Genomic DNA, 13,827 nt, shown 5'->3' on the forward strand with positions numbered 1-13,827 from the left:
CAACCTCCAACTCCTGGGCTCAAGCGAGTCTCCTGTCTCCACCTCCCAAGTAGCTGGGACTACAGGTGCCCACCACAACGCCTGGCTATTTTTTGGTTGCAGCTCTCATTGTTGTTTGGTGGGCTCAGGCTGGATTCGAACCGGCTAGCTCAGGTGTACGTGGCTGGCACCTTAGCCACTTGAGCCACAGGTGCCAAGTCGTGCCCTCCCCTCTCAACATACATGCATGTATACATATTATGTACACACACACATTCTGCACTTCCCGGCCTGTGAGCCTTTACTTATGCTGTCCCTGCACACAGAAAGCACTCCCTTCTACCACCACATCTGTCTTTCCCACCTCATTCTTGATGATGGGGAGCTCACCTGGCCATGCAGAAAATAAGGCTGCTTCCTGGGCCCCTCTCATCCTCATGGAGACAATGGAAAGCCATCAGAAGGCTGTAATCCAGCACGTTGAGCTCCCGGAGGAAGGCCGTGTCCAATTCCATCTGGCGGAGGAACCAGCTTCTCTGGGGCCCTGCCAGAGCATCAGTGCCCTAACCTGAGTGCCCATGATGAGCCAGCCATGGTGCTCCACACACTTCTGCCCCATGATGGCAGGTGTCATTACTGTCCTCATTTCACAAATAAGGAAACTTATCTGCAATCTGCCTTGGTCACCATGGTGGAGCCAGAATTTGAACTCTGCTCTGTCTGACTTCAGAGTCTGGGCTCTTAACAGCTTATGCAGAAGGCAGTGCTGGGACACCCTTCTAAATATCACCCTGAACAGAGGAGGAATAGGCAGGGACCTCCCCCATGGCTTACCCAGGTTGATGGTCCTGCCCTGAAAGTTGAGGTCTTTCAGCACCAAGACAAGGGGGCTGCTCTCAGGGGCTGGCTCCACCCAGCGGCTCACCTCACAGCCCTTGATGTCATACCTGGGAGATTGGGGAACAGAATTCAGCTTTTCATAGATGTGGGACAGAGAGGCAATCTCTCAAGGTAATAATTAGAAATAAGCACTTCCACTGCTGACTGTTTATAAATGCACTCAACTCCTTACCTGATACCATCTCTAGTACTCAGCACAGCCCTGGTCAATTATTGTCCCCAAGCTAAAGAAACTGGGGCTCAGAGGGTTCCTCTGACTTGCCCAAGCTACACAGTAAGTAAAGAGTAGAACAGGGATTCCAATGAAGGCCTTTGAAGGCCCACCCAGGCTTCAGCCCTTCTTGTGCCTGCCTTCCAGCACCATGTCATCCCTGAGGGTGTCCCAGACACAAGGATCCAAACTAGACAGCAGCAGCAGGAGAGCCTGGGGGAAGGTGATGGCCCCGAGGAAACATTAATGGGGAACCTGCGGGCAGAATCAGGGATGGAAGGCACAGAGGCCATGTGTAGTCAGGGAGGCTGGATTTCAATCCCTGCTCCTTGAACATTAGCTGCGTGGTCTTTCAAACCTTCTTCAGTTCCTAATCTGTAAAATGAGGATAACAGCAGCTGCCCTTCAGTGTCACTCTGGGAATTAAGAAGCTGATGAGCTGGAAATGGTGGCTCACACCTGTAATCCCAGCACTTTGGGAGGCCAAGGCAGAAGGATCCCTTGAGGCCAGGAGTTCAACATCAGCCTGGACAACATAGTGAGACCCTGTCTCTACAAAAATTGTAAAAAAATTAGCCCAGCATGGTGGCATGCACCTGTCATCCCAGTTTCTCAGGAGGCTGATGCAGGAGCATCGTTTGAGCCCCGGAGTTGGATATTGCAGTGAGCTATAATGATGCCAGTGCATTCTAGCCTGAGCAACAGAGCAAGAATCTGTCTTAACCACAAAAATAATGAATGCAAACAGCTCAGCACAGCACCTAAGGCATACTGAGTGTTCAAGAGATGCTGGTTGTGGGTGTCACTGTCTCCCACCTACCAGATCTTGGGATTGTCCTTTCTTCTTGGGCCTCAGTTTGGCTGTCTACCTAGTAAGTACGAGTGATTCAGGGATGGGGGCCTTGAGGCCTGGACCCGCTGCCGACTCACCTCTCAGAGATGCGCCCGGCAGGATAGAAGACGCTGTGCATGATGATGAAGTACCTCTGGGGACAGGGACGAGGCATGAGGGAAGCCAGGCTTTCACCTTTCAGCCTTCCCCACGCCCCGCCACCTCACCTTAGTGCACCCACCTTCTTTCCCCCGGCCACTCGCAGACTGTGCACTCCTGTAAGGGGAGAAAACATCAGATGAAGGCCCCAAACTTCACAACCTCTGTGGCATGCCAAGCCCGGCCCCTCCAGGCTTCACCCCTAGGCCTCTTCTTTTGTTTGGAGTCTATGCCCAACTTAACGCCAGTCCTAGATACAGCCCCAGTGCTGCCAGTGTTGCCCCACCCCCACGCACGGCCACGCCCACTCTCCCTCACAGGTGCCCGCCCTCCGCGTGCATTACCACCTAGGACCAGCCCCCCACTGAACCCCGCCCTCAGCCCCCTACCCAGCAACCGCGCGAGCAGCGAGTGCGGGTGCCGCTGCAGGTGCTGCACGTAGCGGGGAAGGTGGGTGAGCAGCGCCTGTACCTCCCGGCGCCGCTGGGTCTTCAGGAAGAAGCGCTGGTCGTGGCTGGGGGTCAGGAGGGAGAGGTCACTGATCAGGCCGGTTGCAGCGGCTCCCACCGGTCCCCCTGCCATGGTGGCTTGTGCACATGAATCTCTCTCCTTGGTCTCCGTTTGCGGCCACACCACCTCCCCTCTTGCCTCTGACCTTCGCCCTCAGTCTCTCTTCCCCTCATTGGACCTCCATTTGTCTCAGACCCTCCTTGGCCATGCTACTCTCTCACCAAGGGGAACTGGCCGCTACTCTGCCCTCCCTTCATCCAGGGTCACCACCCTCACCCCTGCCCACCCCTGCCATAAGCTCACGACAGGAAGAAGATGGCCTTGCTCTTGGATGTGCTGAGGAACTGTAGGTAGGGACCACCAGGGCCCAGCGCAGCCTGATAGTCCTCCTCAGCCAGGCCTAGTGAGTGGCGCAGCCAGGCAAAGGCTGGACCAGCCAGAGTGCCCAGCTCGAAGCCCTGGGGGAGGAAGAGCAGTCCTAAGAATGTCCACATGAGTCCAGGTTCACAGGTGGTCCTGGTGCCAGAGGGACAGGGTGACCATATCCTTCCTGCAAAGCTCTTAGGCAAGCCATGGCACAGATGGGGAAACTGAGGAGGAGAGAGAGCATGCCCCTCCCATGCAGCAGCCCTGGTCTTCCTACCTCATGAACCTGGGTCAGGACCTCGGAGAAATCTTCCTCAGAGGGCAGGCCCTGCAGGGAGGGTCAGAGAGCTCAGGGCAAGTCTCAGTCCCCCACTGTCCATCCCAGGACCTCCAAATGTCCTGCACCTGGCCTTGCCCCTTCATCTAGTTTGATTTCTTCAGCAAACAGGGACCTGAGTTGTCTCTGGGTATGCCTGAGGTTGGTAGATGGGGTGCAGGGAGGACAAGAGTGACCTAAGGCAGGTGTGTCTGTCTCATCCACTGCTGGGTCCCCAGCATCTGACTCTGAGTTCAAGACTGACACAGACCCCAGACATACATGCTGGCCAAATGAAGCCTTATTCCATCCCAGTACAAGGGAATGGTCCTGAAGCCAAGGGACCCACCTGATGCAGCCTGGGAGGGGCAGGATCAGAGAAGCTTCCTAGGGGCAGTGACTTCTGAGCTGAAAGCAGAAGGGTAGTAGAGAGGACGAGAAGGGTGCTCCTGGTATTGGAAACAGCATTGTGGCCACCATCAAGAGAAAGGCTGGCTAAGTGGCTGAAGCCAGTAAGGGAGGTGTGGAGTAGGAATGAGGCTGAACAGTTAGCCCTTGGAGCCTGCAGGCTATTGAGGCCACGCTGAGTACTGGGGAGCCATGGAAGATTTTCAGCTAGTGATGAGGTCAGGTTATGGCTTAAAGGACTCTCTTGGACCCCCACAGTCCTTGGACCTACAGGTACCTCTGTCAGGACTTGGTCTGTGGGATGTGGTCACACTGTGCACACACATAAACAACACTCATGCTTACTCGCGCCTGCCCAGCTGCTGAGTTTGCAGTTGGGTAACTCTTTCTGCTGAGCCAGACTGGCCCCAGCCTGAGCTCCACAGAGGGATAAGACTAGCAGAGTGGGGGTGGTGTCCCTTCTCAACTATACACTCTGTCAGGGCTGGGAGGGCCTCAGAAACCACAGAGCACAATCCCCCTCCATTATACAGATGGGAACACTGGGGCCCAGAGAGAGGCAGAGGCATACCTAGTGCCACACAGCAACCCTGAGTCAAGGGGCTCTACATACTCCCAACATACACTGGGCATTCCAAATTCCACCAGAATGTTCCTCCCTCCCTGTCTTCTCCCCTGAATTGCTCTCTCTGACCCCCTCATCTGCAATATTAGCAAGACAGGGCACCAGTTCAGTCTTTCCATTGGTGTCGTGGGGATGCATGGGACAGATTGGCCACTCACCGTAGGGAGGTGATCCATGGAGACCTGAGTGGCAGCCCATAGTCCCGCCTGCATCATACACATCATCCCATGCAGTTCATGACCTGGGCTGATCTCAAACAGGCCCAGGCGAGACTGCTTGTCTCGTAGGCGCCAGAGGAGCCCACGGCAGCCAGAGTTGGAGGTAGGTGCTCTACGTGGAGCCTCTGGGAAGGGGTCCAGAATCTAGCATGGGAAGGCACAGGAAGCAAAGACGATGTGGCAGCATTTCAGAGAGGAAAGACTTTGGATCAAGTCCCATTCCCACTACTTGTGAGACTCCCTCATCGCTCTCTGCCTCAGTTTCCTCAGTTATAAAATCAGGATGATGCTGGTACTCATCTCACCAGATGTTTGTGGGGGGCCACACAGTGTCTGGCACATAGTCAACACCCAAATAGGGTGGTGATTCCATTATCAGTCGGGACAGCATACGTTTGGCAGTGAAACCTGGCCCCAGACTGATGGTCTCTTACCAGCTGTGTGACCTTAGGTAAGTCACCTCAATTTTCCTTGTCTTTTCTTTTCATCTATAACAAGAGAACTCTAACTACTTCCTGGCAGGTATTAACTGTTGCTGCTGTTGGATTTGAGCTCTTTGCACATGTACCCTTGATGGTAGGAGCTGTGATGCAGTGATTCAGTCAAATCTACTCCCCTTGTCTATGCTGAGCTCTCCTAGGCCAGTGGAGAGGGTCAGCGATGCTGAGATCACACCAGCTGACAGTGGGCACTCGTTATGTGCCCCGCACCGGCTGAGAGCCTGACCTCCTAACAGCCTCTGAAGGAGCAGCTTTTATTATCATCTCCATTTTTGCGATAAGGAAACTGCCGAAACCCTCCGGAATACCCGTCAGACCTCCCCCTTCATACCAGCCTCCCCGCAAGGGGAGTGTCCTGGTCTTAGCCCAGTGCAGTGCCCTTCCCTGGCTTGGATGGAGGCGTGTCCGCGCCGCTCACAGAGGAGAGGCCTGGACCCTGCCCGCTACCCCTTCTTCTCCCGTCCGCTCTTGGGTCTGCACCTACCTCGCGGGGCCCCGGGCTCGGCGCAGCCATAGCCCCCGCTGCTGCTTTGCGGGCTTTGGCCGCGTTCCCTGCTGCCCCGCTGCAGGAGCCAGGCCCCGCCCCTGCCTTACGACTTACCAATCGTGAGGCGCCAACCATGGCTGCACCCAATCCGCACTGGGGGCGCCGGCTATTGCTTTGTGGGTCCCGCCCCCGCGGCTGCAGCAGCCTCGGAACCGCGGTCCTGGCCGGGCGGCGCCGCCGGGCCCTGGCTACAGTCTCCGGGAAGGAGAGCGCCCCATTTTCCCCGCAGGGGTGAGAATTCGGGTCTCTGGGCCGCATGAGGAGGCAAGTAACTTAAATCCTGTCCTACCCACGTACTCTGGCGTGAAATTCCCATTGACTGTCTTTCTGGTGAGGAAACTAAGATCCAGAGAAAAAAGTGACTACCTCCAGGTCACACGGGAAGCCAGGGGCATCCATTCATTCAACACACATATTTTGAATACCCACTTTGAGCCAGTAGTGCTAGGCCCTGGGGATTTAGTGATGAGCAAGAGGGAGAGACACAGCTGCCAGCGTGATGGTTTAAAAGCGTAAATCAGACAATGTCACTCTCATACTTAAAGCCTCCAGTAGCGTTCCAGGGCAATGGAACAAAATCCACACCCCTCACCATGATTCCAGGCCCCTCTGTTCACTTTTACTACACCCAAGTACACTACCCAAGCACACAGTCTCCTACTGTTCCTTAGCCATTTCCCCAGCCTCTCACTTGCTTCATTCCTCCGGTTTCCTCTAAACAAGGGATCCCCTCCCCGCACTCACTCTTTCTTTCTTTTTTGAGACAGAGTCTCACTTTGTTGCCCTCCGTAGAGTGCTGTGGATTCACAGCTCACAGCAACCTCCAGCTCCTGGGCTTAGGCAATTCTCTTGTCTCAGCCTCCCAAGTAGCTGGGACTACAGGTGCCCATTACAGCGCCTGGCTATTTTTTTGTTGCAATTTGGCCAGGCTTGAACCTGCCACCCTCGGTATATGAGGCTGACGCCCTACTCACTGAGCCACAGGCGCCACCCTTTTTTTTTGAGACAAGCTCTCATTTTGTTGCTCTTGATAGAGTGCTCTGGCATCATAGCTCATGGGCAACCTCAAACTCTTGGACTCAAGTGATCTCTTTCCTCAGCTTCACAAGTCACTGGGACTACAGGCGCACACCACAACACCCGGCTGTTTTTAGAGACAAGGTCTTGCTCTTCCTCAGGCTAGTCTGACCTGTGAGCTCAGGCAATCTACCCTCCTCAACCTCCCAGCTCCTCACACTCTTGATCACATCACCGTTAGATGTCAGGAATTGTCTTGTTCATTTGTTTACTACCCCTCCCACTAGAATGGAAATGCCACAGGGCAGGAACCACACCAGTCTCATTTTGAACCAGTGTGAGTAGGGTGTGCACAGGGCCTGGGTGAGTCCCAGAAAGTGAAAGGCCAGCATGGCTGGAGAGAGCAGGACACAGAAAGCAACTGGGCAGGCAAGGTCCTGTAAGCTATGGTGGGGAGACAGGTGGGGACCCAGAGAAGCATCATGAGGGAGTCTGAGTAAGACGCTTGGATACAGGTTTTTGAAAGGCCACTGGTTGTTGTTCATAGTCAGGTGGAAAGGGGCCAGAGTACCGGTGGAGGAGAGTGGTTAGGAAGTTGTCAGTGACTTAGGGCAGAGTAGCTGCATCCAAAATGTTGCTGGGGGAGAGAGGGGGAATTGACAGACTTTGGGGTCTTATTGGGGGCTGAGGGAAGAAAGCCACTGTTAGAGACAGGATGCCAGCCACAAAAAGGGGCAGGGCACAAGAGGAGAGTCAGATTTGGGGAAAGTCTAAGAATTCAGCTCATGACTGGATGAATTCGAGGTCCCACCATGACATCCAATGAGGATGTCAGATGGGCAGCTGAGGCATGTGGGGCTCAAAGGAGAGCTGGGACAACCTGGGAAAAGATGGAATCACCAGGGAGAGCATGTGGTGACAAAGCCTGCAACTGGGTCCTAAGGTGCCCAGCAGCTCATGACAGAAGAGAACATGAGAGACATCAAGTAGAACTCACAGACACCAGGAGAGCATCTGAGAGCAGATCCACAGGGCTGCCAAGCACCCAGTGTGGTCGAGGATTAAGGAAATGTCCTTGGGATTTAAAAAATGGATATCACTGGTGGCCTCATGAGTGATGGGGGCAGATGCTGAGCACAGCGGGAAAGGAAGAAATGCAGTGGCAGGGCGGCACCTGTGGTTCAAAAGAGTAGGGCGCCAGCCCCATATACCGGAGGTGGCGGGTTCAAAGCCAGCCCCCGGCAAAAAACTGAAAAATAAATAAAATAAAAGAAAAATGAAGTTATTTTCTAAAAAAGAAGAAATGTAGTGGTAGGTGTTGACACCCTTTGGAGAAGTTTGAGGGTAAAGGAGAGAAGGAACCTGGAAGGAGTTGCTAGTTGATGCAGAGACCTGGAAATGGGAGCCTGGAGTACATTCGGGAAACACTGGAAGAGGCAGAGCTTGTTCCCATGACAGGGACTTTTGGTGACAGGCTTCTGCCACAGTGGTGGGGGGAAAGGACCCAAAGCCCAAGTGAGCAGCTCCACCTGGACTAGATGACAGAGGAGAGGTGGAATAGGCAGAAGGTAGGCGTGTCCACTCTGTGATGAGAGGGAAGCCTCCACTGAGGAAGCGTGCTCGTCTCAGGTGTGGGAGGCACATTTACATTAGGTGCTGTGGGGGCTGGGAGAGGCTGCTGAGGTACTGGAGGATTGCTGACAGGCTATTCAGGGCAGGGCTAAGTTGGGCTGCACATGCAAGAGATGGACAGGTTTGGGCTTTTAGGAGAATGGCCCAAGCATTCAATCGGGGCCACACTGGCACAGGAGATGCACAGCAGAGACATGTCAGGGCCTCTATGGCCTTTGAAGTCATGGATTCTACTGAGTTGGAAGCACATCTGTCTTAGTCCCCACTTTATCCCCAGTGTCCAGCACAGGGACAGGGCAGAGAAGGACCTGAGGCACCCTCACTGTACAGACATGAGACCAATGCAGGGGTTTCTTCCTCAATCCCCTCCTCTGGTGAAGATGGCACAGAGACATACAGAACATCAGTGTTTATTGGTAAGCTCCCCAAACAGACCAGCCCCGGAGCTGAGATCCTAGGTTTCATGAGGAGTAGTTGGTTGGCAGGCCCAGTGTGGCTTCCTTGGTTTGCTAAGAGGTGGTGATGGTATTGGGGTCTGTCAGGCCTTCTCCTAGGCTTTCCAGAAGTCCTTGTGAGGTCTGGGGCTCTGTGAGGCCAAGGAAAGCAGCCTTTGTAGAGAAGTAGGACTTGTGAGGAGAGGTTGGAAAGGCCGTGTGCCACTCAGGACCTGCTAAGTTCAATATCAGCATGTGAAAGCAAGAAAATTGAGGTAAGACGGTAGAACTCAGATGAAAAAGCGACAGGGAGTCTGAAAATGAGATGGGGAGGACCAGCATCTTTCATGCCTTGGCCAGAGGGGGTAAGAGAGTCTTACAGATGCTCCTTCCTCCTGGCTTCTGGAAGGGTGAGCAGAGGAGGAATGGGGCTCTGGTCAGTCAGGGGGGAGTCCTGAACAGCTCCATCCCACAGGGATATCTGGATGGCAGCCAAGCTGGAAGGGGCCACAGTGTCTGGACTGATCCTGTGGGCTTCCACCCTTGATCCCTGCCCTGGAGAGGACGCTGAAAAGGGCTTGGCAGCCTTATCCCTGCTGGGGCTTCACTGAGTCTTCTTGGTCACCCTCTGGTTCTTCAGCATCACGTAGGTGATGAACAATCCTGGAATATACAGATGAGAATAGTCAGGTAAGATATGGACCCAGAACAAACCAAATGTGAGGCCATGTACCTACCCAACCACCCTCCAGGGAACCTGCTGCCTACCTAGTCATTTAAGCCATACATCCACTCACATTCACTCTACAAACACTAACTTAGTGCCTACCTCAGGCAAGATGCTGCATTTAGTGTTTCAGATTCCAAGGGGGAACAAGACTCACCTATCTATCCATCACCCCATCAACATCTGCCCACCCAACATCTACCCATCCACATATCTACCCCATCATTCAGGCTTCTTCTTCTTTTTTTGAGACAGAGTCTCACTTTGTCAACCTTGGTAGAGTGCCATGGCATCATAGCTCACAGCAACCTCAAAGTCTTGGGCTCAAGTAAGTCTCTTGCCTCAGTTTTTCATTTTTAGTAGAGATGGGGTCTCCCTCTCTACTCATACTTTCCTGTGATGGGTGCTGAGGACACAGTAACAATAGAGATATAGTCCCCATCCTCTGGAAGGCATGAGAGACACAGAGGTCCAGGAATTAGAAGCCAGGGTGACAAAAGGGTGAGAGTGAAGTATGAGCAGAATGATGGGTGAGTAGTAAAAAGGGGGACAAGCCATTAGAGTCCCAAATCCCTGAGGCATTGGAAAGCCCAGAGGAGTTACTGACTGTGGCCCTGAAGGAGGAACAGGAAAACCCTGGAGGAGAATTGGGGGCAAGGAGCCTCAAGCAGATAGATATACAGCAATTGTGGAGGTATTTACATAAGTGGGGGTCTCTAGATACCCTGCCCAGGGTTGGGGCTGGGAGTGACTTACCCACAAACAGTAGCAACAGGAGGCCAACAGCCAAGGGGATGGCAACAGCATAGGCTCGGGGCAGGAAATACTTGTGGATGACATGCTGGCTGTCAATGAATGGCTGGCAACCAGAGCAGAGCTCAGGTGAGCAGCAATCATCTTGCTCAGCCCCCAAGCCCAAACATCCCACCCCCACCATCTCAGGGCCCTATCATCTTTAGAATGATGGGATCTAGGAAACTGTAGTTTATTTCCTTCATTCATTTATTTAACAGTTCTTTACTGGGCACTCATTTGGTGGCTGCTCTAACAACTTAGGGAAAGCTGGAAACCTAGCAGTGAACAGAAGACAAGAGACCTGCCCTAAGACACTCACAGTCTAGCACAAGGTACATGAGGAATCCTTAAGTGACCCACAACCTGGGCTCCCATGTCTTCTTTACTAACATCTTCCTACAAAGGAAACCAAATTCTGCAAAATTTTTGTTTGTTTGTTTGTTTGTTTGGTGCCGTGACTCAGACAGTTCTGCAAGATTTTGCTTTCTAAACACACTGCACTTCCTTTTCCAACAAGAAAAAATACATCCTAAAAGCCCTCACAAAATCTACTGGTATTTGCCATGCCCAAGCTAACAGGCTAACCAGAAGAACCTGAACTCCTCCCCAAAGCAAAGCAAGCCAAACACGGGGCTTTAAAGCAGAGGTGAAGGATGTGACCTTGGGCCAGACTCTGAGCCTGTTTCCTCATCTAACACTGACACCACATAAACTCGGGCAGGAACACCACCTACAGCACCTGACACTGGGTAGCTGCTTAAAGGATGCTGGGGGTCGGCTTCAAATTCCAAGGAGACAGAAATCGAGCTGAGGACTGGGGAAGACAGACATACCAAGAGAATCACCCAGGCCGTGTAGTAGGTGAAGATGATCAGGCTAATGGCGACAAGGCCAAGTCCCACCACCTGGTCTGTCCCTGTGGCCTGAAGAAAAGCGAGGGCTCAGCTGATGAAGCGACTCACCATTTAGGTGCACTAATAGACCGAGAGCGTCGCGGCCTTATTATGCTCTAAGCTTCCCATTCATTCCGCGATGTTATAGAGCAGTGGCCCCCAACCTATTTGGCACTAGGGACCGGTTTCACGGAATAAAATTTTTCCACAGACGGGGAAGAAGGTGGGGATGTTTTCGGGAAGATTCAAGTACATTACATCTCCACCCCTGATCGTCAGGCATTAGATTCTCGAGGTGAGTGCAACCAATTCCCTCGCATGCGCAGTTTACAGCAGGGCTCAGGCTCCTCTTGAGAATCTAATGCTCTGGCTTACATGACAGGAGGCAGAGCTCAGGCAGTGATGTGAGGGATGGGGACCCGCTGCACATACAAACGAAGCTTCGCTGGCTCTCTCCGCCGCTCATCTGCTGCTCTGCGGCTCAGTCCCTAACAGGCCATGGATCTGGTACCAGTCCGCCGTCCTGGGGTTGGGGACCGCAGCTACAGAGGGCTGACTAGGGATGCTTCTAAGCTGGGAGAGGCCGAGCCTCTGCGTTTTCATGAGTACAGTGGGGAAGGAGGGGAAGCAACCTGGTTCCGTGTGCCCCAGCCCCCTAGCAGACCCCGGACCTCACCCCAGACACCTCTGCCCCAGATATTCTAGCCCCAGCACTTGACCACAATCTCACCATTTCCCCGGCGCTTCGCCACCAGCCATATCCGGTTCCGGATCCGGGCCGTTTGGCTTTGGGCCGTGAAGCCTACTGGGAGTCGTAGTTCCCGGGCCTAGTAACACGTGACCCGAAAGCGGCAGGCCCCGTGGCCCCTCTGCATGTCGGGAAATGTAGTTCTCGAAGGTGTCGCAGGGCAAATTGCTCCCGAATCTACGGAATGGGACCGACTTGGGAAACCCAACTGCCTGGCCTTCCTGGCCACAGTCCTGTGGGATCCTCTCCCCAGTAAAGTCAATCTCTAAACACCCCAGGCCGGAGGTGGTGGCTCAGGCCTGTAATCCTAGCATTCTGGGAAACTAAGTTAGGTGGATTGCTTGAGCTCAAAAAGTTCGAGACCAGCCTGAGCAAGGGCGACACCCGTCTCTACTAAAAGTAGAAAAATTAGGGAGCATTGTGGTGGGCGCCTATAGTCCCAGCTTCTTAGGAGGCTGAGGCAGGAGAATCGCTTGCGCCCAGGAATTTAAGGTTGCTGTGCGCTAGGCTGATGCTACTGCACTCTAGTCTGGAGCAACTGTGAGACTCGTCTCCAAAAAATAAGAAACAAACAAAAAATCTCAGAGTCCCAAAGCCAGATGAGGGTGAAGCATTGGAAATCCCATTTTTTTAGATGGGGAAAGTGAGGCGTAGAGATGAGAGATCGCCATACGAGTCAGTAGTAAAGCCGACACTGGAAACCAGCCAGGGAGCCCTGCTGCTTGGTGCCCGGGCACTAACTTGTTTATTAAGGGGAGCGATGCAGAGCCCTGCCTAAGACCGGGTGAGAAGGAGCTGGCCGAGCCTGCATGGACGGAGACAGGGCGCCCCCTTGCTATAGCCTGGCTCACCTGGATACCCTTCGGGTGTCCCCTACCTCTTTTCGTCGCAAAAGCCAGAGGTTTCGGACCCAGCACGTGGGCAGGTCACTCTGGTCTTGGAGGCTCTTTCCTCTTAAGAACAAGGCGGAGGTAGGAAGGGCCAAATCATCTTTGACGACTGGGCAAACTGGCTGCGCCTCACCATCAGGTCCCACTAGGACACCACTCCCCAACCACACCCCAACTTCTCCCTTCTAAAAAATGCGGCCCCCCCCCGCCTTTGTAGCTGGAGGTAGGGCTTCTTCTGTGCGTGTCCGGTGTGTTTTCTGTGACAGGCTAGCATAGTGGTGGCAGCCTAGCTCACAGAAACCTCAAACTCCTGGACTAGAGCCATCCTCCTGAGTAGCTGGGACTACAGGTGTGCACCACCACATTCGACAAATTTTTTGGGTTTTTTTTTTGTTTTTTTTTTGTTTTTTTGCTGTAGATGTCATTGTTGTTTAGCAGGCCTGGGCAGGGTTTGAACCCACCAGCCCTTGTGTTTGTGGCTGGCCCTAACCACTGAGCTAAGGATGCCAAGCCAAACTTTTCTATTTTTTTGTAGAGTTGAGGTCTCACTCTTGCTTAGGCTGGTCTCAGACTCTTGACTTCAAGAGATCCTCCTGCCTCCACCTCCCAAAGTGGTGGGAATACAGATGCAAGCCACACAGTTATTTTGATTAGCTGATTTACTTGCTGCTCTGGCCCACCTGATTGTGAACTCCCCAAGGGTAGGTCCTATAGTCACTGCTGTATCCCCATCACCAGAAAGGGACTTGGCACAAAGTAGCTTTGAATAACCAACCAGCTTTAAGATTCACTGATTTTTTTTTTTTTTTAAGATAGCGTCTCACTTTGTCGCCCTTGGTAGAGTGCCATAGAGTCACACAGCTCATAGTAACCTCCAGCTCTTGGGCTTAAGTGATTCTCTTACCTCAGCCTCCTGAGTAGCTAGGGCTATAGGCGCCTGCCACAATGCCCACCTATTTTTGTTGTTGTTGTTGTTGTTGTTGCAGTTTGGCCAGCGCCAGGTTTGAACCCACCACCTCAGTATATGGGGCTGGTGCCCTACTCACTGAAACATAGGCACATGCGCCCAGTGATTTTTTTTTTCTTTTTAGATCCTGGAATGCTTCCCTCAGTGGATATG

General features: G+C 53.1%; 2 protein-coding genes across 2 annotated transcripts in view; both read right to left on the bottom strand.

Moving 5' to 3' along the window:
- The window catches only part of PIP5KL1 (phosphatidylinositol-4-phosphate 5-kinase like 1), an 8,974-nt gene extending 3,397 nt beyond the window's left edge, over positions 1-5,577 (bottom strand). Inside the window, exons 1-9 of the mRNA XM_003785333.2 lie at positions 5,509-5,577; positions 4,465-4,668; positions 3,235-3,285; positions 2,895-3,049; positions 2,471-2,595; positions 2,164-2,198; positions 2,021-2,076; positions 814-926; positions 370-523 (exon numbers count right to left, since the gene is read on the bottom strand). Of these exons, the coding sequence (XP_003785381.1) occupies positions 370-523; positions 814-926; positions 2,021-2,076; positions 2,164-2,198; positions 2,471-2,595; positions 2,895-3,049; positions 3,235-3,285; positions 4,465-4,668; positions 5,509-5,538 (923 nt within the window). The 5' untranslated portion in view covers positions 5,539-5,577. The remainder of the gene's footprint in view (positions 1-369; positions 524-813; positions 927-2,020; positions 2,077-2,163; positions 2,199-2,470; positions 2,596-2,894; positions 3,050-3,234; positions 3,286-4,464; positions 4,669-5,508) is intronic.
- Positions 5,578-8,614: 3,037 nt separating this feature from the next.
- On the bottom strand, positions 8,615-11,811 carry DPM2 (dolichyl-phosphate mannosyltransferase subunit 2, regulatory). Its single transcript, XM_023510620.1, has 4 exons — positions 11,800-11,811; positions 11,010-11,099; positions 10,138-10,240; positions 8,615-9,317 (listed from the first exon to the last, which is right to left on the bottom strand). The coding sequence occupies exons 1-4, from the start codon at positions 11,800-11,802 to the stop codon at positions 9,259-9,261; spliced, it is 255 nt and encodes an 84-aa protein (XP_023366388.1). The 5' UTR covers positions 11,803-11,811; the 3' UTR covers positions 8,615-9,258.
- Positions 11,812-13,827: the final 2,016 nt, after the last annotated feature.

Source organism: Otolemur garnettii, unplaced genomic scaffold (assembly GCF_000181295.1).
Source record: "Otolemur garnettii isolate 467f Iridium unplaced genomic scaffold, OtoGar3 scaffold00014, whole genome shotgun sequence".
NCBI classification, from domain to species: domain Eukaryota; kingdom Metazoa; phylum Chordata; class Mammalia; order Primates; family Galagidae; genus Otolemur; species Otolemur garnettii.

Bases quoted from the DNA above. Each gene is read 5' to 3' on its own strand.
- DPM2 (XM_023510620.1), bottom strand. The intron at 10,241-11,009 runs GTATGTCTGTCT...TCTGGTTGCCAG, and splicing joins CGGCCTGGGTGATTCTCTTG to CCATTCATTGACAGCCAGCA. The intron at 9,318-10,137 runs GTAAGTCACTCC...TGTATATTCCAG, and splicing joins CCTGTTGCTACTGTTTGTGG to GATTGTTCATCACCTACGTG.